We start from the raw sequence: 22,341 nt of genomic DNA, 5'->3' as shown, positions 1-22,341 counted from the left end.
TTGGAATTGCTAGCTACATATAACAGTTATGAAAAGCTTTCAAGTGTGAGAACACATTTTCAACTGAATATAACTCTGACAAGTGCTATTGCTTATGCTAAATTTTTTTTAGGGAAAGAATCACCTTGGGCAGGAACTTTTGCAAGAGGCTTTATTTTTTTCTGACCATTTCTAAAATCCATATAGTGAAAATGTTTGTTGTTGTCATTATTGTCATTTTTTTTTCCTGTAGTAACAAAACAAAAGAACTGCAAGTACATCTCTACTTACAATCAGAGAACTGACATTTGGCAAATATGTAGTAAATAGGTGCTGCTTGTATGGCCGAGGGAAAAAAAAAACCAAACCTGCCCAAGTCTGGCCTCATTAGAAGCCTCTGAAAATCTCAGTTCACAACTGGTCAACAGCGCATAGTTTGATCTCCACTGAGTGTGCTTCAGCACAAGCACACCACGATCTGCTCCCAGGAGCTCTTTCTCAGTTTGCAGGAGCACAGTGGTGCACAAACGCCGGGGCTCCTTGTTGGACCAGGGGAGCATCAAATTCTTTCGAGAGGCTGTTGTCTGCAGTCACATCCCTTCTGCATTCTGATCCCATTGTAAGATAGGGACTGGATGCGTATAAGGAAACTGAATTTTCTCTTGTGGACGCAATAGAGATGGAGTGCTATTCTGAATAGTAAAACCAAATTGCAGATACAGTCACAACTAGTGAGCACCTGCCACTGGTCTTGAGTAAAACTTCGATGGTCTCATAGAATGAAACATAAAATAGAGTCTCTTTAAGGTTGCACAGACAGTCCAATTCTGGTATTTCCTTATTTTGCAGCATTTTCCTAATTTTCTAAAATTTGAAAGCTTAAAGCTGTTCTACTAAACAATTTCTTACATATTTTACCTGTCATATACTTGTCTCTGTTCTTACTTTTTTAATAACGCAAGACAGGAGACTACTACAGGTATGTATAAAAGTAGAGAAATGAAAATTTCTAAATCAATTTTCCTACTCTGGTAGGAGTTATAAATCTATTATCTCAGAAGTCATTCTGACATTGCAGATAAGTATATAAGAAGACAAGATAGGAATTAGGGCACATAGAGTGATCGACTGTGAACTCTCCAAACATATTGTGAAGGAGCTAATGAAAAGCCTTGAGAAATTTTAGAAGCAAAATATACATTAAAAATGACAAGTTGGCTTTTATCCTCAGTGTCACAATGCCAGTGGGATAAAGAGACAAATTTGGATCACTTATCTTTCTTCCAACTGACAGTAGCTTCAGCTGGAAACTACGTTTCCCCTGTTAAACGAGAGAAATTTTAGGTCTGCTCCAATTTATATTCTTCTACATTATGCATTTTGAGGTTATCAGGTACTTTGAATATGATCCTTTTCTTTTGGCCCTATTCTTCCCGTCAAAATCCAAAGAGGATGAGTTAAGCCAATATTATAGGGATTCTGTGACAGCAGAGCCAGACAGTTCTGGGCAGTGTCCCAAAACCTCTGTAATGAGAAAGAAAAAGAGGAAGGGAAGAATGTCCTTGGGTTGTCATGTATCTCCTGAGATGAATAACTAATACAGTTTTGTTTGTATTTCTCTTTAAGAATGTTTCATAATTCTATCTTTAAAAGCAATGAGAGCAAGATTATTTTACAATATTTTGTACAATCTGTGGGAAGATACAGAAGATTTTAAAATCTTGTCTTCCTACAGACGAGAATGAGGAAACAGTGAAGAGACGTTTGCAAATTAAATTATAATCAGTAGGTATAGACCGAACAGCTTTAAAATTGTAGTTTAAACTGTATTAAAATGATAAATATGTCTTCACAAATGGAATTTAATATTCTGCTGTCATTACTACTTAAATGTTACATAAGTAAATTTGTTCCTTTAAATGTAGTAATTGTAAAAGGGATAGTAGGTCTTATGAATGACAGGGTAAAATGTTACCATTTTTTCAACATTGTCACATATTTTGAAATGTTAATATTCAACTGTCTGTAAAACTGAAGTCCTAAAATATTCTACACTGAATTTATGCCTTAAATCCAAATTGGTGGCACAGAAACTTAAAAAGGGTAATGATTATTCTGTGATATAGCAGTATATCTCTAAGGAACAGTATTTTTTAGATGTTTTGATTTACAACCTTTTGAGTCTAAGGCTGGCTTCTTTCCTAATCAGATTTTACTTGTTGTCTTTCTTGTTTCCACAGTTTTGACAAGTTCCCTAACATTTACAAATTATTCATGAATCAAAGTATTTACATAATACAACTTCAAATGTGATCCTTCATTTATTACAGTAGGGTTATTAGAATATAAATTGCTGTCTAGCTAAATAGGAAAAATATTGCCCAGAAAAAGACACATATCCTGCATACATTGGAAATAAAAAATATCCATCTGTGTGGTTTTTGAGGTGTACAAAACATACTATTACCACGCAACAAAATAACATTCCATTTAATTCTGTGGTGGAAGTATAAGGCCAAGCACTGATGTAAAAAATATGATGTGCATATGAAAAACAGATATTTAAAAGATAAACAGACATAGTGGTTTAATTACATAAGTAGCTGTATGACCAATACTCAGTTAGATTCCTGGGCCTTACCATGTATTATCTTTCCAGCATGCAAACCTCATTCACTAAATTTAATAGCTCCACTCACATGTGTATGCAAATGCAAAGTTGACTAATTAAGCCTAACAAAACAATTTTATTTTTTTAAAAGAGGTAATGGAGACTCATATACAATTTGTGATTGTGCTAATAGCCTCCAATCTTCTACCCATTGTCAGTATGTTGACGACTTCTAATTGCTCATTTTTTCAGGATTTTTAGGAGAAAAGGAAAAAAAATCTAACTTTTAGGAAGTAGTTTGAACAATATCAAGACAAATGTAGCTTCTGAGGCCTATAATGTCATCACTGAATTCTTTGCTACATCTAGAGCTCATTTGAGCTTATCACATTGTACTTCATCCACCCCATTTCTCCAGGCATATAAGGGATCTTCAGTTTTCCTTTGGTACACGTTTATCAGGCTTAATGTATAAATGATGGAAACTCACAGGGAAAATCCTATTCCTTGTAATGCCAATGACAATATCCTAATAAAAACAGTGGTGTCAAATATCAAGTGTAGACAATCTACCAGCTTTACCTCTTTAGAAACAGGAGCTGTATGGAAGCTGTATGCTTGAGAGCTATGTTAAGTTTAGATACTTTACAAGAACTAGATCAAGCAACTGAGATAGGAATATCCATTTTTGTTCATCTTTATATGTTCTAAAGTTCTGAGAAACTGTAGTAGTAATTTTTGCCGCCATAGTCCTGTTACATTGTATGATATTCTTATTAATAGTTCTGTATATTTATTTTACATGTTTAACATTTTTGTAGAGGCAATTTCTAGTGAATATTTTATTTTCATATCATTTTAATTATAATACATGTTAAGTGAGCTGTAATACAAGCAAAGTAAATCTTACTGAGTGTATGTTTCCAACAGAATTACATTTGAAAATATATACAGTGTACTAAAAACTACTTCTGTGAAAAATATTGCAAGCACTGCAGTTTCTGTAAGTTTCTGTTTTCAAAAACAGTATGAAAGGCAGGAAGAAAAATCTGGATTTAAAGTAGTTTATTTTAGTTTGTGAAACAAGGGCATATTTTTTTTTCATCTCGTTCATGTTTCACTACCATTTTGCTCTGCTGATTTCTTTCATGCATGCAGTACTTGCTGTCATCTCTCTGCTTTCTCCCTGAAGAAAGTGTGCATAGTGTAAATGTAATGTCTCTCAGCATCTTTCCAAACACAGTGTCAAGAAATGTATGTAACTTTGTGTGTCTTTCATCTGTTGTTCAAAGTTCATTTCAGTTTATGCAACTTCTGTCTTCATTTTTGTAATAAAGAAAACTGACTTAAAGCATTGCTATCTGTATTTTATTTATTACTGATAAATACCGGTTTTCTTGTATTATCTACATTATGTATTTTGTAACTGAAGAGATTTTTTAACGTTGTATCAATATTTTTGTTTCAACAGTAAACCTCAGTATTTTATCCAATAGTGAATATTAAAAAAAAACCACAAACACACCCCCGCCCCCCAAAACAACAGAAAATCATTAAAATTAGAATTCCTCAATTTTTAGTTTGGTTCATATTAGGTGGCTGCCATGCTAGTCCACTAATAGAGCAAGTATGTGAAATGTCTGTATAAATACGCAGCCTGAGCACTTGATCCGTACTGATTTAATCTGCCTGCTTGAAACAGTTGTATCCCAAAAGGCAGATGTTTTAATACAGGGAGAAACTATATTGGTACACGACAGTTTTATACCAAGTACAACTCTGCTGACACTTGCAGTTGTACCAGTGTAACTATTTCAAGTAAAAACATGCACAATATACTGGCAGCACTCATAATATTAAACTTCTCTTTTTGTAGCTAATGCTATAAAATAATTATACATTTAAAATATTATTCCAAGTAATACTTCTCAAAGCTGTTGTGTTTGCATTTACGTACGTTTTAAAGAGCTAAAAGAAAGTGCTGTCAAACCTGAAATATTTTATCAATTCAAATACAATCCCAACATAGTTCGACTTTTTTTCAGGTCTCCTGAATACAATACTCTGGTTACAGCTGTCATCCAGTATAAAGATGCAAAAATCTCTCAGGTCTCTGTGGTATGTGCACAGTGTGATTTTGAATTCTTCTAAATAACGCAATTAAAATAGTTTATCCTTTTATGTAATAGCAGTACTGAAACCACACATAAGTGTATGTTTTCAATACCCATGTCAATCTTAATCTGCACAGGTTCTTAGAAATTCCTCCAAGAGACATGTTCAGTAAATCTGCTGTCAGTTTGAATGGAGGAAACTGGGACACAGAAACTTACTCATTTCCCCAAGGCCTTCTAAAACCTGGGTGCAGAGCTGATGCCACAAACTCCACAAAGCTGCCGTCGTTGCGCAGCCTCTCCCCCCTCAATGCGCAGGAGAGCTGGAATCACTGCCCACTTTTCTCTGGGACTTCCCATAGAAGTAGGCAATGGTAAAAAAATACTCTTTACTATGGTGACTGAGTAAATACATGAAAGAAGGGGCTGTAGCTACCTGATAATTCTTTAGGCACATTAGAAATGCTTCTGAAGGCTGCTTAGGGATAGTTTGATGATGCCAGGAATAATTTTTTAAAACTTTGCTTAAAAAATAATAAACCACAACTCCAAAGAATATTTTCACAACCCAGCACACTTTTTCTAGTTAACACGGCCTTCTTTCCCTTCTTATCTCTCAGTGGACACAGACAGGACATTGTTGACAGGAACACTTGAGCTGCTGTTTACATTACAACGTTTGTTTTATTTAGCTATTTCATTTATGTCTTGTTTAAGACACCTTCATATGAAAAATGCTGTAAAGGGCCATTTTAGAGTAAATGAGAACTGAAGTCCTACTTACTCAGTACCGAGAAAAAGTCATAATAAAAGAAATTTTCCTGTAAAATTTAGAGAAAAAAAGTCATTTGAGAAAACTTGTTGGCAAGAGGATCTCTGCCATAATAACGAAAAGCTCCCTCACTCAGATAAGTATCAGAAAAGCATAGCATTTCTGATAGATACCATTCTAGACATGCTCATTTCAGTAGCTCCCATCTCTGTAATTGATAATCCTAATGGTACCACAGGCTCCCTTGACTGTGAATGCCCATCCCTCCTGTGCGTCGTTGTCCATGGTATACAGCCTCTTCTTTATGGCTCCTCTTGCTGCCAGTGAAACCATTGAAACTCCACTGCAGTCGGGCTCGGATTTCATTGGAGATGGTAGACAATGAAGATATGTCATTTACGGGTAGAAGAAAGTTAGAGGAAACCTTCTCTTTAGTTAGTTACATCAGGATCAATAATACTGTTCCCTTATTTTTCAAAGCTGTGTGTCAAGCGTATCTGTCAGAACATATTACTCAGTTGTGCAGTACAGAGCACATACCCTCATGTGCTTGTACACTGCCCTTCAGCAGTATCTGTCCTAGCAGAAAGTTACAGGAAAAGTCACTGAGGAAGAAAAAGCATCAAAACTAATGTTGATTATAGCCTTGTTAGCATCTTTTTGTATTAAGGAATGGGATAGAAAAGAATATTACTTACTGTCATGGTCTCATTTGCATCATACATTCTCCCAGTAAATGTTGCACAGAATCATAATAATTTTTTAAACGTTGATGCTGCAACTGTATTGATTTGTTTATTTCATTTGAAGGTAGACATGTAGCTGCTGGGCACTTACCTGGCTCAAAAGCCAAGTTTTATTGGTTTAAATTGCTAAAAGCAAATCTGGCTGTGGCATCCAAGTTATTGGAGCTTGTTTGGGGGGGCGGGCATCATTGGTTGTTTAGTCCTGTTTGCCTGCTGTGATTTTTCTCAGTAAGGAACAGGAGTGCTTAGTAATGGGAAGCTCTTGTACAAAGCTAAGAAATGGTTCCTCTTCTAATTAACATAGTCTTCCAGCATCATACCATTCTCACTAAAGAAGCTGGGTACATGCTACCTTCACATGCTACCCAAAATAGGAGTTTATTCTGGGTACCTGTGACTTGTAAGATTTGGTGGGTACCACACAGTCCTTGCATCCTGATCACCCCCAGCAAAGGAGCTGGAGCACACAACAGCTCCATTTAAACCCCTCTTGGACATTTCCTGTTGGAAAATGAAGGAGGAAGATGCTTTGACAGGCAGTGAGCAAGGTTATGCAAGTCCCACAATTTAGATATATCCATTTTCAATACAAGAAAATGCAAAGCATTAAAAGGCAGTGAAATATAGATACCAGACATAATTATTTTTAAAAGAGGAATGACTTTTTTAGGTGCTACCAATTGAGAAATTATTGCCACTTATTATATACAAATTTAAATGTACTTATATCCCCAATGAAAAAAAAAAGGAAGAATATCAAAGCATCTGGAAACAAATGAGTAATTGCAATGATTAAAATGAAGAACCATCCTTTAAGTATTTGCAATACCCTGCCTCCAACACCCACCTCATAGTATTTGTACACATTCTTATATCTGGGATGGACCTGTATTATAGATGCATGTTACCTGTCTGGAATTCTATAACATTTCCGGTAAATCCTTTTGGTTTTGCCATTGTTGTTTTTCTCATGATATGCTTGTGGTTTGGATGTATATCCTTTCCCCCCCCCCCCCCCCAGATCTTTAGCTTGGCAGTGCTTGTTCTAGAAATGGTCTTGGCCTTCCACCATTACAGTATTAACTGGTAGAAAAACCTTGTACAACTGTTTAACTTTTTGGTACTACATTATGATTGTTTGGATGGATACTATCAATGGATACTAACTTTTAAGATCTATGTTTTCTATCTTTTTAGAGGTTTTGAGTAAGTATATACATCTTGTAAGCCTTTGATTCTAAGAAAAGTTCCAGATCAGATACAAAATGAAAGACAACGTTCATAGGCAGTGCAGAAATAACCGTTATGGTTGGATAGCCTTTTTAAGAGTCAATACAACAGGGCAGTTCAAAAAGATTATAAGACTATGCTTTTTTTCTGCCACTGTCCAGTGCAGTATTTTCAAATTCATCCTCTAGCTCATAATTTTCAACTACTTGAGCTCGAGAGCAGTTCCTGCTTTAGCTTCAGAGTGACCTGAAAGAAAGGACAAACTTATGCATAATATCCCTGCACACTCATTCACACCCATCCAAATATAGCTGCCAGGTGCTACCCTATGAGGGTAGGAAAGTGTTTAATATCGTTGCTTTTTTTCCTTAAAAATGTAAATTACTGTAAAAGGTTAAGGGCTACATAGAATCATCTATCTTTCATCTTCCCTTTAATCCATGCCTGCTAAGGAGGAGGGGAAGGGAAGAAAGGCACAAAAAGGTGCTAGCTTGCTTTTTTTTTTCAACAAAACTTAGAATCACTGAATGGTTGAGGTTGGAAGGGACCTCTGGAGGTCATCTTGTCCAAAACTCCTGCTCAAGCAAAGTACTTACTATAAAGCTTCCATTTACTATTTTATTGTACCAGCAATTGAATATATACAATGTGATTCTGTAAGAGAACAGAGAAATTCTGTCACATCGAAGGACATACATTCATGTAATGCCAGTCTGAATATGTGAATGTTGCATATTAAGTTCCTGTCTCTTCGTGCAGAAGCAATAGCTTTAGATTTCATGTACAAAGTATACCTGTACACTCTGTGTACGTATGTAGATGGTGGCTCTCTCTTTAGACCTGCTTCCCTTTAGAGTATCTGATATAGACTCCTTAAAGGAATTCACTCTGAACTTACATTTGACAGTCCAGAAGATGTATCTTTCCAGTTAGTTCTCTTCAATGGGAAATGCTGTTTTATTTGCCAAAGCTCTTCATTGCTCTTTCCCATTCGAATAATGATTTGTGCAAAAATGTTGAATTATTTTATTAAAAGTTAGAAATACAACTTATTGAATAAGTAAGAACTTGAAAATTGCCAATACTTTCCATGAAATTTATAGAAACTTGCTTCAATTTTTTTTATTGCATTTCTGAAAGTTTTGTAATGTTATTTCCATAAGTATTCATTGATAAGCACTTACTTATTTGAAGAAGTAGATGAATAAAGTGACTTTGTTTAAAGTTGGCAGTTTCCTTCATTATCATGGCAAGGTGTATTATATTATTTATGCCACATTATATTTAACAAAAAGCATATTCTTTTAAATTTAGCAATTTTTTGACAAATTATAATTACAATTCAGAACTACGGAACTTATACTTTTTTCAAGCAGTGTTTTAAAAGGCTTAAATGATTACATTACTAAGTCAGGTATACAATAAAACATTTCACAAAATTGTTAAGAACTGATTCTCTCACATTAACATTGAATTTTTATGATTTAAAATAAGTGTGTTTTCAACTAGGAAAAAGGTATATAATGTATAAATACTTTATTTTTGTAGAGCACAAAGTGGAACTAGTATTTTGAGTCCATTTGGTACATACTGGAACACTGTAAAAAAAAAAACATTTAAAATCAGTGCTGCTTATAACATATTTTTTTGTATTGTTTAAGAATTGTCGCAGTGAAGCTAATCCCAATTTAATTTAGGGCAAAACTTTTTGATAACAAAGGTGTTTTTCAAAGTTGGTTGAAAGGCTGTATGTAGTATGACATTAACATTTCATCCAGTCACAGAATTAGTACTTCTATTGATGTCATAAGATACTAAGACAAAATTTCGCATTGTTTTGATACCATAGATGTATTAGGATATGATTTTTGAAAGCAGTCAGGACAGGCCTAAGTCTGCTTTAATAGTAATTGGCATTAGTTTCACAACTGACTTTTGCGGGAGCAGATAGACCAGTACAAAGTCCCAGCAGTGTAAGAAAGAACAGAACTAAGCCAAAGACGAACTTTTTAAAAATTAATTTTATATATTTTCATTAATATTAAAAATAGACCATAACACAGATACTTTTAAAACCTAAGACAGGTGAGAAGGCTGATGACAGCCGTGCTCCTCACCCCGCCGCAGGATGTGGCCACGTTTCTGTCACTCCTCAGGGTGTGCGAGATAAAGGAGAGAAATGTTGGAAAAGTATTGGCAATCATAAGAAATCAGACTTTCAAATGTTGTGAAACAGAAATTTGTATGAACAAATGGGTTGCAAGTAGGGAAAATAGGACTTGGGACAAGTAGGGCAGTAGTAAGGATGGGGAATGCTGAATGAAAAGGAAATTATCGATCATAAAGAGATAGAAAAATATGTGACAGTCAAATACTTAGGTCTCAGATGTCTCACCAATACCAAGAAGATTAAAAATGAAAAGCAAAGTCTTCCCCACAACTATGGCAAATAAATATGAATATCATTGTACAGAGGAGCAATATTGTTACTATAAACATTTCCTTCACTTGCCAGTGACAATACTGTGTAGGCTTTTCTGTTGTTGAATCATTCAGGGTAGGAAGCTTGCCACATCACAATGTTCCAGTGACACTGGAAATGCTGTTTACGTCAGTGAAAAATGTATCTCTCCATGGTAAAGACTTCTTAACACTGCATTAAAAAAAGAAAAAAAATCCTGAAAATACAACAGCAACAAACCAACCCCGAATCCCTTTAAAAATATGGATTAAAAGACCCTAATTTTTCTCTTCCACATTCTGTTTAGTGGTTAAGAAGGTACAGAGAGGAAAACTTTGCTGTATAAGGTCTCTAGAACTGGACTCTATAGAATTTACTGGTATCATATCTGTTGAAACATATGAGCTTTTCGATAAACTGGAATTAAATATCTATTTATATCTTCCTGACAATTCAGACTGGTAAACACAAATGACTGAAATTTACAAAGGAAGTCATCAAATAGATGGGTGGATGTATGGATAAAGTTTTGGAAGATGTGTCAGAAATCATACTTACAATATTTAGCTAGGACTGTTGATGTTAAAAAAAAAAAAAAACAGAAAATGAATTAATGTGAAATGTCAACTTCTAACATTGCTGACGGGGCAATGCATAAATGATACATCATTTAATTGCTGTGCCATTATTTTTGTTATTTATATAGTGTTTTTTAAGTCTTTCTGAAGAAAGGAAAATAACTTTGAAGTAATATCTGTCTGTTTATCTGCCTATCCATCCATGTAAATATATACATTGAATTCTGGCTTATTGCATAATAACATTCTGAAGAACAGTTCTATAATAAAACAACCCATACAATAGACAATGAAATCAATTACATAAGAAGTAAAATGTTCCCCTTCTTTTGAAAAAAGTTTTTACTTTTCCATTTAAGAGTTCTGTCACATAGACTAAGCAAGCATATGTTTCTGTTAGTATGTATTGGTTTAGAAGTCCTCAAGAAAATAATTTTCAAATTATATTTGAAAGGGTAAATAGATATTTTCTTAAAAATCAGTTAAGCAGAAATATGAAAGCTTAAATGATATTCTTAATCTGAAAACAGTCCACAGTGTATCATGGAGGTGGAAGAGAAAGAAGAGGAAGATGATAGTATTAGCCCCATTAAAACATTTATATTATATTTTATTATATTATGCTTTGGTTTCTATTACAACGGTATTCAAGTAATCTCCTGTCAGAAAAATCTTGCTCTTATTTTGGCAACAGGCATAGATACAGCTGCAAATGGAAATGTACCACTGCACTGCTGACTCATGCGTCACTCCAAGGCATGGTAACACTAAGTAAGCAATGCTGATGTGCAACACCAATGTGCAAAAAACCCAGTTCCACTCCCCTGTGGAGTTTGCTCAGGACATAGCATCACACAAGGCAACGGTCACTAGCCAGTTTCTGAGCTAGGCTGACACCTTCTTGAATTAGCTGGGTGCATGAATCATTACTGAGGTGACTTCTTTTTTTCCCCTGGTTTATTGATCAGATACAATTCTTCTCTTTTATAAGGGTCATCGCAGTTCACAAGCACAGTAGTTGTTGTTGTTCTGAGAACCACACAATTCAAAACAGTCTGTAGCATTACTGTCTGTTATGGAAATGTCAACTGAGCCAAACATTAAAATATTTTTTCTGACCTTTGTAGTGAAGTAAAATTAGCTAAGCGTCAGCTTTCATAATACAAATACAGAAAGCAAGATCAGGTGTGGAATATGTTTATTTTGAAGTGTATGAATGTCTTTTCAAGGTACAAGACTATACAAGATGAGTTCCTAACCCTATAATCATTTAATAATATGCATAGTTTCCTCATACTAATTTTATTAAGACTAAGTGTGTGCAACTGTTTGCAGATTAAATGGCTTGAATTAACTTCTTTGAAGACTTTTTCATTCTACGTTAATGCAAAAAATGACCTTTACAAGAATAAATACTGTTTTGGCACTTGCTTAAACCTTTCAGTAATTCTGCTTAGCACCACTGCTAATTAATTATATTTTAAATGTGGAAAATGACAACTTATTTCAACTATTATTATGTTGAAAATTTAAACGTTTTTCTTAGGCTGCATACTGATACTCTCAGTCTTGGAATGTTAAGATGTGATGTTATTTGTTATTAAAGAATGTCGTTTATGCTCTGTGACCATATTGGAATTTTGACAATGGGAAAATATTATATAGAAAAGATGTTTTTTGTGATTTTTTAATCAGGTTGTATACATGCTTAATCTTCAGGACTGTTTATTGCCATTAATTTCTGAATGGTTCATTTCTAAACATCCTTTAGCCTTCTGGCCTACAGCTTAAAACCTTTAGAAAATGCTATTCTTTGGGATGAATTTTATTAATAAATTTTACTTTTCTTTCCTTCAAGACACTCTTTTTAATGGTCTTGGACTTGGTACTGTCATTGGTCTGGGAGTGGCAGCCCTTTTGTTAATCCTGGTTGTGACTGATGTTAGCTGCTTCTTTGTACGACAATGTGGATTGCTAATGTGCATCACCAGGAGGATCTGTGGGAAAAAGAGTGGTTCAAGTGGAAAAAGTAAAGAACTGGAAGAAGGAAAGGCAGCTTACTTGTGAGTATTAACCACATATTTTGGAAGCTTCATTAAAAGAAAAAGTTGACTGTCCAACTTATATTAACTTATGGCCATTTTGTGGTGTGGCAAAGGGAATTAATAAAATGTTTATTACTTGGAAAAGTGTTCTTCTGAAATGTATAGAATTGTTTGTGGTCAAATGTTGCCTTAACAGAAAAATGGACACAAAAAAGGCATTTACCATACCTCACTTCAAGATGGCCTCTTTGTGCAGCTTGACACAAAGGAAATCAATCATAATTCAGTAATAGTTACAGGCACATCTTTGGTCCATGAGGAACAGGTAACAGATCATTGTAACTCCATTTCTACAAATCCATCTTTGAGCTGCTGATACCCAAAAACTCAGCATATGGTTGTGGCAGTGCCAATAAATCTGGGAGTGAAGGACATAGTATTATAGAAAATCCGTGAAAGAGTTTTTCTTCTCAGATACAGCACTTGATGGAAAATCTTGTTTCTTGCCTACTTTCCTAATACTTTAGGAGTAAAAAGTATTGTTGATTTTTAAAAATAGGAGTGCTGAGTTGGTTGTGGGTGAAATGCTTGTGAGCGTGATTGTTCTTCATAGCAACAGTCAGTGATTGCTAAACATAAATGGGGAATAAACAATCCTTATCCTCACAAATACCCTTGTGTAGTGGCTACTTCATCAGACAAACGTGAATGGACTGATCATTTATGTGCAAATATGTTCCCTTAAATGATAAGAGTGGATAGTGAGATCTCTGGCAAAACAGTTCAAGTATTGATTGCATAAAATAATAGTACTTTAAAGACCCAACATTTACAGGGTTTTCAAAAGGTAAGCTGGAGAGAGGATTACTTATGGTCCCTCATTTTAGGCAGTTCCATTTTTTTACTAAAAAAATGCTTAATTTCCTCATTATGTTCACCTGATAGACTTCTTATGCATACACTGCAATATTTGTGAGAATGCTGGCTTTGTGTGATTTAAATAATGTTTGCTGGTCCAATTCCTATGTGCTGTAGCTGTCCCAGTAGTCAGGCCTTGCAGTTCATTCTCCTGCAGCTTCCCAGATCCCATCATTCGCCAGATGCCTGTAGAGCAGATCAGATTTTGCAGCCCTCATTATTCATAGCTGTATTGGGCTTCTTCATTGTCAGTAGTGCAGGTGTAAGTGTCTTTTTTGGTTTTAGTTCTGGCTATTGGGATTCAGAGATTGTGTCTTTCTTAGATAACTTGATTACATTTCTTGGTTGGGTTCTCAACCCTTTTGGAAAAAGTTCCGTAGAATAAAACCAGTCGTAAGCAGGCACAGAGCATTTACATCAAATAATGCTTCTGAATAGAAGTTATGCCATAAAATAGCTGTTTCCTAATTCTCTACTGCTTACAGTAAGAGAAGGAATAACAGCATTTTTTCTGTTGTGTGAAGCCAGCATGTCCGGGTCAATAGAATCAAGATGTGAAGCTACTGGCTCTAACTCAGCTGTCCTTTTGTATTGAGCACAGCACTTCAGTTGATGCTTTAATTTCCCATTCAAGAAGTGACCAAGTATGAATTGGTGTACAGACCCTCCTGAATGGGAAGACCTTAGGGAGCTAAAGTTGCAAATGTCACTTGACAGCAGTTTATACCTTGCTGTCAACAACTCGTACCCAAATGCCATTCCATGCTGTCCCAGAAAAGCATAAAGCTGGGCACTTAATATTAATTCCACCATGACACTTCTTTTGCAAGAACAACTATCTTATTTAGTTATTTTTCTTTCCCTGTTGGGGTGATCTTCAGTCAGTCAGATCTTAAAATATTTGGGACTGTTCTTATTTTAGCCTGTTCTCTGCATAAATAACTGTCAGGCTAAAATTTCAAGACAGGCTTGAGCAGTCAAAATTTGAATTTATTTCATGCCAATTTCCATTCCCTAAAAGACACTGACATTTCTGTGTTTTAAATATGTCAGTTTGCATTCTGGAGTTTTGAGTGGGTTTATGGTACGGTTCTTTGTTACATTTTGATTGTAGGATATATATAGTTGTTAATTATATTCCATATGTAGTGAATGTAGATGATACAATGCGTGTAAATACACATAGCCACCTGGAACAGAAATGACATAATGCGTTTCCTACAAACCACTTTCCCTTCTGTGGAATTTTTAACTATTATGCAGTTTGTACTTTCTGTACGGATCAATTCCTCAATCTTATGTGAATGCTGTTCACGAATAACGCCTTTTTTAGGCTTTTGGTCATGCAATAATGTATGTTTGTTTGTAAGACTGTAGATGTACAGAGGAACCAAGTAGAACTTACAATTCCCTCCACCAGTCCTACTGTGATCCATAATCTTTTCACAGATATGAGATAGCCATGACAGTTACGTCCATCATTTACAGAAATGAGCATTGTATCCATTTGTGTATGTTGAAGCAGAATTTCACTTGCAGAGGTGAATAAGCACATGCAGGTTTTTTTTTTAAATAACCAGAATCTTTTAGACTTCTACCCATTAATTCTTCCCTAGTCAACTTCTTGGCTACACGTTTATCTTTGCTACACTCTTCTTAACCTACAAAGATTTTCCTTGAGGATACCTACCAGAGGATGGTAGAGTTTTCCAGGGACTTCGTGAATAGATGGATTATTGTAGTTGTAACAGCCTGTTTAACAATATGAAAATGTGAGATATGAATTAGACAAGAGTTTAACTAGGTCTTTGGTATGGCACATAGCAGTCTGACTGCTCCCTAGAATGTCACAGGTCCAGAAAATAGTCTGTTAAATATAAAAGTGATTGTTCAGCTGTAACTCAGTTACCCTGTGTTTCCAGACTGCAGCTGATGAAGTTCCAGGATACAATTCCTGATCTGACGACAGGAATAGGGATGAAATATTTACATGGAAAGAAGTTTTATTTTGGAAATATCAAATATATCTTGGGTATCCTTTGATCTGCCTTTTGGGAGTAAAATTATATACAAATTAATTAGTACTAATATTGTTAATACTTCTGTAGCAGTGAGCAGCTATTTCCATGTCATGGCCATATTATTGAAAGCAGCCCTGCAGAGAAGGACTTTGGGGTACTGGTGGATGAAAAGCTTGACATGAGCCACCAATGTGTTCTTGCAGCCCAGAAAGCCACTCGCATCCTGGGCAGCATCAAAAGAAGCGTGGCCAGCAGGTCAAGGGAGGTGCTTCTCCCCCTCTACTCCACTCTGGTGAGACCCCACCTGGAGTACTGTGTCCAGCTCTGAAGTCCTCGGCACAGGAAAGACATGGACCTGTTGGAGCAGGTCCAGAGCAGGGCCATAAAGATGTTCAGAGGGATGGAACACCTCTGCTATGAGGCCAGGCTGAGAGAACTGGGGTTGTTCAGCCTGGAGAAGAGGAGGCTCCGGGGAGACCTTACTGCGGCCTTTCAGTACTTAAAGGGGGATTATAAGAAAGATGGGGACAGACTTTTAAGTAGGGCTTGTTACGATAGGACAAGAGGTAATGGTTTTAAACTGAAAGAGAGAAGATTTAGATTGGACTTAAGGAAGAAATTCTTTACGATGAGGGTAGTGAAGCACTGGAAGAGGTTGCCCAGAGAGGTGACAGAACCCCATCCTTGGAAACATTCAAGGTCAGGTTGGATGGGGCTTTGAGCAACCTGATCTAGTCGAAGATGTCCCTGCTCATTGCAGGGGGGTTGGACTAGATGACCTTTAAAGGTCCTTTCCAACCCAAACTATTCTATGATTCTATGATTATCAACAAAAGCATAATGACAATACTCACTGCTCCATCTTCCTTACAATTCATTGTCCAATTAGCACAAAGGTTATTCTTTTACTTACATGTGAGAGACTAGCAGTTGTTTCTAAAATGGGGGAAATATGACATAGAAACATAGAGTTTCTTCCACCAGTGTGAGCAGAAGGGGGTAGATTCTTATCACACAAGGGCTCTTTACCCCATTCTGGCAGCTGGGGTTGTCACAATCTCAGGAGATTAAAGTATACTTCTGCAGCGTGTATTCTAACATAAAGGCTCTTTGCACTGCCAGAAAAGTTCAAGCGTAACTAGGCATCAAGTCCTATATTTATTATACTAGGTTAGGAAAGTTTACATCTATTCCCATGAAGAGGCCATCGTCTTATTATTTAGTCATAAAAAAATGCTCTTTTGAGATGCTAATCCATGATGTTTGCAGAGTTAGGTAAGTAACCATGGATACAAGATGCTTTGAAGACTTCAAGGAATTGGGAACACGCTGTTAAATGTGTCTCAGTGGTGTTAGTCACTGATAATTAGTTCTGCCTTTTCTTTGCCGACTTTTGAGAGAAGGGATCTTGGTAATTAGTTATGTGCAGTGTATGTGGTTAATATGATGATATGAGACTAAGACTCTTAATAATTTTTAGGAAAGATGGATCAAAAGAGCCAATAGTGGAAATGAGAACAGAGGATGAAAGAATTACCAATCATGAAGACGGGAGTCCAGTAAATGAGCCAAATGAGACGACTCCCCTCACAGAACCAGAGTAAGTAGCCTGACATTCCCCAGAGTTTCACACAAGTTCCTCCTGGCTGCGAGAACGGACTGGGCTTCCCATGCTCTGGGAGGGAGATACACAGCATCACCAGAATGGTGTGCTGCGGCAATGCGGTGTACGAGTGTGATTTTTTTTTTATTTTTTTTTTTTTTTTTACAATAATCGATCTAAATCATGGTACCCCACATACAGTGGCTGAGGTTATCACTAGACATTTTTCTCTTCTTTCTGTGACCCAGAGTACTACCACATCTGGGCATTATCCAGCCCTTGGATGACAACACTGCGATAGCGGCAATCCTGCAGCGTAACTTTACACCACCACCTGTTTGGAGGTTAGCGAGTATCCACGGAAATTTTCTGGCCCTCCCTGCTGCCCTGACTCCCAAGGAGCTCCTCCTCCTTGGTGAAAAGAGACCTCATGTCAGGGCAGGGGGGCACAGGGAGCCCAGCCCTGCCCTCCCCAGCCCACTGCTCCCCCCTCCCCAGGGACCAGGAGCCCCACATCAGCTCCAGCCTTGTCAGCAGCCCGTGCCCAGCCATGGCCCTGGTGGGACATGGACCAGCACCCTGCTGCTGGCCCCACCTGCCCGCTGCGTTCAGGGGCTGGAGGATGAGGGCAAGGCTCTGCCTGTGCTCTCTGGCTCTCAGGCTGCACCAGAGCTTGCCCCTGCTGCTCCCCTGCCGCTCCCGGCTAACCTCCACACGCCGTGGGGAACCACAGCCGGCAGAGGCAGGTCACAGCGCTGCCGCCTTCTCTCTCAGCCCCAGCACCCGCAGTCACCTCACCCCCACAGCCCTCCTGACCCTGCAGTGGTGGCTGAGCAGGAGCACGAGGATCTTTTTAGTCGGGTGCAGCTGATCTTTACCACCTACCCAGCAGTTATTCACCACTCTGCGGGAATGATCTCCTGACTCTCAGGAATGGCCTTAGATTGAGTCACGCACACATCCACACACACCCCCTGTATGTAGGGCACAATGATCCTATGCTCCAGAAACCCAGCTCCTCACAGGATGGTCCCTTCCTGCTTTCGTTCACGTAACTGAGAGCTTAGCTCAGTATTTAAGTCCACATGGTGTAAATGGATTAATAGCACTGAAGGGCAGCCACTTTGCTCGGTTCCCTCATGCCCACTTCCCATCCCTGCAGGCTGCTCTCAGCACAGAAACCGCGACGGTTCTCACCCGGGCTCGCAGGCTCCGGCTGCCTCCTGAGTCACGGGGACCAGCCTTGGGCTCGGGGATCCCGGGCGCTGGCGGTCAGGTCCTCTCCTCCGTTTTATGGGTAAAGGGGCTGGTGTTTGTACCTGAATAGCACTTTTCAAAACCTGTGTGGAGGATAAAGTAACATTTGTGATAGGGCACAAGCAAGCTGGTATTTTGCTAAGCTTACTATTACAATGAGAGCTTCTGATAGGCTTTATTTTTTTTCTTCTGAAAATTTAGTTTAAAGAGAAACTAATATTTCAACAAAGGTGATCGCAGTACCATTCCTTCTATTGAGAGCCCACCTAGTGGTGTTAAAAGACATGAACTGATTGCTTAAGAGTTTAATTTCTGAGCCTCAAAAGTTGATGGATTTGAAATTATTAAAGAAAACTCCAAGTTTCTTTGGTTTGAGCCTAAAGCTTTTCATGTGTTGTGAAAATCTCCTACCTCATGAGATCTTAAAGCTGTCAGGGCTACGAAGACACTTCCATAGTAAATATAGAAACTCACCTGTTGTTTATTTGATGGAATCACAGTTGTTTTTTAAAAGGAGAGGATGTTCTTATAAAAGTCTTTTTCTCTTTCTGAAAATACAACAAAATTGCCTTCCTTGCCATTATCTAGAACTGCAAAAGCCAGCACCTTTAATAAGAAAAAAGCCTGTGTTATTGGCTGTCATTAGCATTTGTAGTAAATGGGGAGGAGTGTTAAGTAACTGCACATTAAGCTATATACTTCTTTAAAGAACCTGTACCTGAAGGCTTCAAACTTGTGTTAATTAAATAATTATGGAATTTGTTGAATGACTAGTGATATGTTTGCTCTTCATATTAGAATTTATTATGAGGGGCACTGTAGAGAACCCACAGTTACCTAAGGAGTCAGGGGAATGTAGCTGTAAACATTGTACAAGTCCAGCGGGCCTTGGATATGTTAGTGGGTAAGGCACCAGGGCCACATTTTTTCGTGCTTCAAGACTATTTGTAGCACCAGATCTTGCAAATACAAATGAGATGCATCTAGCAAGGGATGTGATACCAGGAAAGATTAAATTCAGTTCTTCCTGCTTGTCCCAGTCATTAGAACAGCTGACAGGAGTGAAATATGAGAAAGTTAAAATAAAAAATGTTTTATTATCTTAGGGGAGGGGGAAAGAATCAGTCACTGGTGGCACAAAAAAATAACTAAATCGTAGGAACAACTGATAACGAGTTTGATGGGTATTATGTCCTTGGGAGAGTAGGACTGCTAAGAGATATTAATAATGGTGACAGTTTCCTTCTTCGTAATTTCTTCTCCCACAACCAGTGGCAAAAAGCAGCAGTCCAAGGTACAGCTGGACAGAGGTCAGCTAAAGATTTGGGACAGTGTCACTTAGGAGACCAAAGATGAATAGAGCATCATGCAGTCAGGATATCTGAAGGGACACTGGTACTAGGGGAACACGGAAAGACCTTCTGTTCAGAAGACCTTCATCGGTCATAACCAATGAAACAGAGAAGCAATATAAAGTACGGGTGAGATGCCACTAAAGGAAAGGAGGATGCAATAGGGTAGAAGTAAGTCTCTCTGTAGGAATAACACAGAAACACATTGTCAACAACAGGTGCTATCAGCCAGAAAGACACATGCTGGGCAGGGTGAGGATGACCAGCGGGGGTCTTAGAGGGAAGAGCTTAGCTTGCAGGAAGGAAAAGTTTCAAGGACGTTCCAGGCAATGTTCATACAAGGTGGGATTCGTTCTGACTAATGATGGCTGTCTTAAAGGTATACAAGATAAGCTTTCAGTTTAAATTAGATGAAATATTTTGAATAATTAGTTGAATTACTTTGAATAATACCAAATTATACTCAGAACTTTAAATGCAATTTAAGCATCTGTGGGAAATAATACAGACATGACTTCCTCTTACAATAATAGAGTACTTTCATTATATTGCTCAGCATATCATTTGGCAATCTACTTTTTACCTTAACTCAGATGATTCTTGTCAAAGCCAGGTTTGGAATCCATGCATGACAGAAGAGCATAAAGCAGTTTTACCTGCAAGTCAACAAGTTTTAATAATGCTGGCAGGAAATCAATTTAAGCTGTGCATTTCATATTACATTTCTGTAATATGATTAAAATACCACATGCAATGTGGTGCTATAATTACAGTCCTAGTCTGACATTATTGTGTTTCTAGTATTGGTTGAGTTTTTCTTAGTATTAATGAAGCTGGGTGAATTCCAGTATCAAAATGGCTAGGAGCCATTGTCCTGTAAAATAGGAGAATAAATATTCTAGTTAAAGTTTTGTATGAGTAATATCAGCAGGCTATTGCAGTTAGGCCACATGCAGCACTAGAGGATGTCAATATTATTAATGACTGATAACAACCAGCATCTGATTAAAGCAAAAGAACCTTTTAAAGTTCTCTAGGGTTTGGGTTTTTTTCAGAAAAGCTTTTATTATAAAATGCTTTAAGATTTGAAAGGATTGGTCTGCCCAGCTGAAAAATACAAAATTATTTCAAATAGATGTAGCTAAAGAAAAATGAGGTGTAGGAAAATTGGTGTAATTAGAACATTTCAGCCTGATTTAATTAATTAAAAGAGGAAAATGATTGAATCTGTTAATAAATATTAAATATGAATTAATATTTGAAACAAATGGAGAGGAAAATTCCAAAATAACAAAAACGTTGTCATAGTCAAAAAGGATAATGTCTAATGATAACTGAACTGATAACTTCATATCATATCCAGAAAACCCCGCAAGTTTTTAAAGACAATAAGGTCAAAGAATGGTGGATGGACTTTTTCTTTTTGATGAGGAAAGCTTGTAAAGTATTTTATTTGTTTGTAGTTCTTTTTTTTTTTCTTGCTTGTATTCAAAGCAAGGCTAATTTTATCACACTGTTTGCATGAACATGGATTTCAGTAATATCTAGTATCCTTCAACAGGGTTCTAGCAAATCTTCCTATTTCAAATAATTTGAAATTATTTGTAACATGCTCTTAATCCATTTCTCCAAAATCAATTTATTTAAATTTCCACACAGTATATTCTGTCAATTGCCCAGTTTTTACTTGACTAAATATTTCCTCCCTTTCAGCACCATCTTTTCAGAAATTACTCTGCCTTTATATAAAACTAGATTTAATTAGGTCTTTTTTTTAATACTAGTTTAAGTGCTTTGCATTATCAGGCATTTAACACAGGTGCCTGCGTACCTAAAATGCATCTCATGAGCCGCGCTTCCTCTGCCCTAGTGTTTTATCCTCTTTCAAAAATAGATTTGTGTTGATTCTGCTGTTTCTGTTCTTTCAGGCATCGTGTTGTGCACTGAAATCTGTTTCCTTTGGGTGTGCCATGTGAAACAATTACTAGAGACCTCCCTCTGCTCAAAGCCAGACAGCTGATATATATCCCACATATTTTACTGTAATAGAAGAAGTTAGTCTTCTCTTTGATTTCTCTCAGACATAGGTTGTGCTTGTTTAACCTCTAGATAAACAGCATCTTTCTTAGTTTGTTTCAGACACCCTAAATTTCATAAGACTGGGAATTTGGGTATTGCATTGTTTTATTTGTTGTTATTAAACACTGTTATTACAAGACATTCCTAAGAGATTCCTCAGACAGGTTTTGAACAGTATATTGCTCTTTGGGACATCAAAGCAATCACAGTGGAAGTTTACTGAAACATTTAGCAGTTATTATGAATGAAAAAGGCATATTCATACTATTCCCTAGTTAAAAATCAGAAAGCAAACCCAAACTGGAATCATGATTAACAGCTATTATGCCCAGGAGACATTATTACAGGAACATCTGAGTAAACCATACATATTTTTGACAGCTATATGTTTTGACAGCTACCTATTGGCAGTGGGGAATCAATGATTTTCAAGACCTTTTTGAATGAAATCAGTGTTTTGTCTTTCCTGTAAAGTAAGGGTGGGGACTCTTTTGCCATTGGAATTAAGGATTATAAAACTCTTTAGAGTTTTCACTAAGTTAGTCTTAAAAGAGCTATAAATTATTAATGCAGCT

At 37.0% G+C, this 22,341-nt stretch overlaps 1 protein-coding gene across 1 annotated transcript in view; it reads left to right on the top strand.

The window, feature by feature from the left end:
- NCAM2 (neural cell adhesion molecule 2) overlaps positions 1–17,079 on the top strand; it is a 308,501-nt gene extending 291,422 nt beyond the window's left edge. The window contains exons 16-17 of the mRNA XM_050894562.1: positions 12,350–12,554; positions 16,956–17,079. Of these exons, the coding sequence (XP_050750519.1) occupies positions 12,350–12,554; positions 16,956–17,079 (329 nt within the window). The remainder of the gene's footprint in view (positions 1–12,349; positions 12,555–16,955) is intronic.
- The last annotated feature ends 5,262 nt before the right edge of the window (positions 17,080–22,341 follow it).

The sequence above is a fragment of the Gymnogyps californianus genome, chromosome 1 (assembly GCF_018139145.2).
Source record: "Gymnogyps californianus isolate 813 chromosome 1, ASM1813914v2, whole genome shotgun sequence".
Taxonomy (NCBI): domain Eukaryota; kingdom Metazoa; phylum Chordata; class Aves; order Accipitriformes; family Cathartidae; genus Gymnogyps; species Gymnogyps californianus.
The sequence above is the reverse complement of the archived record's forward strand: the minus strand, read 5'-3'. Positions and strand labels throughout refer to the sequence as shown.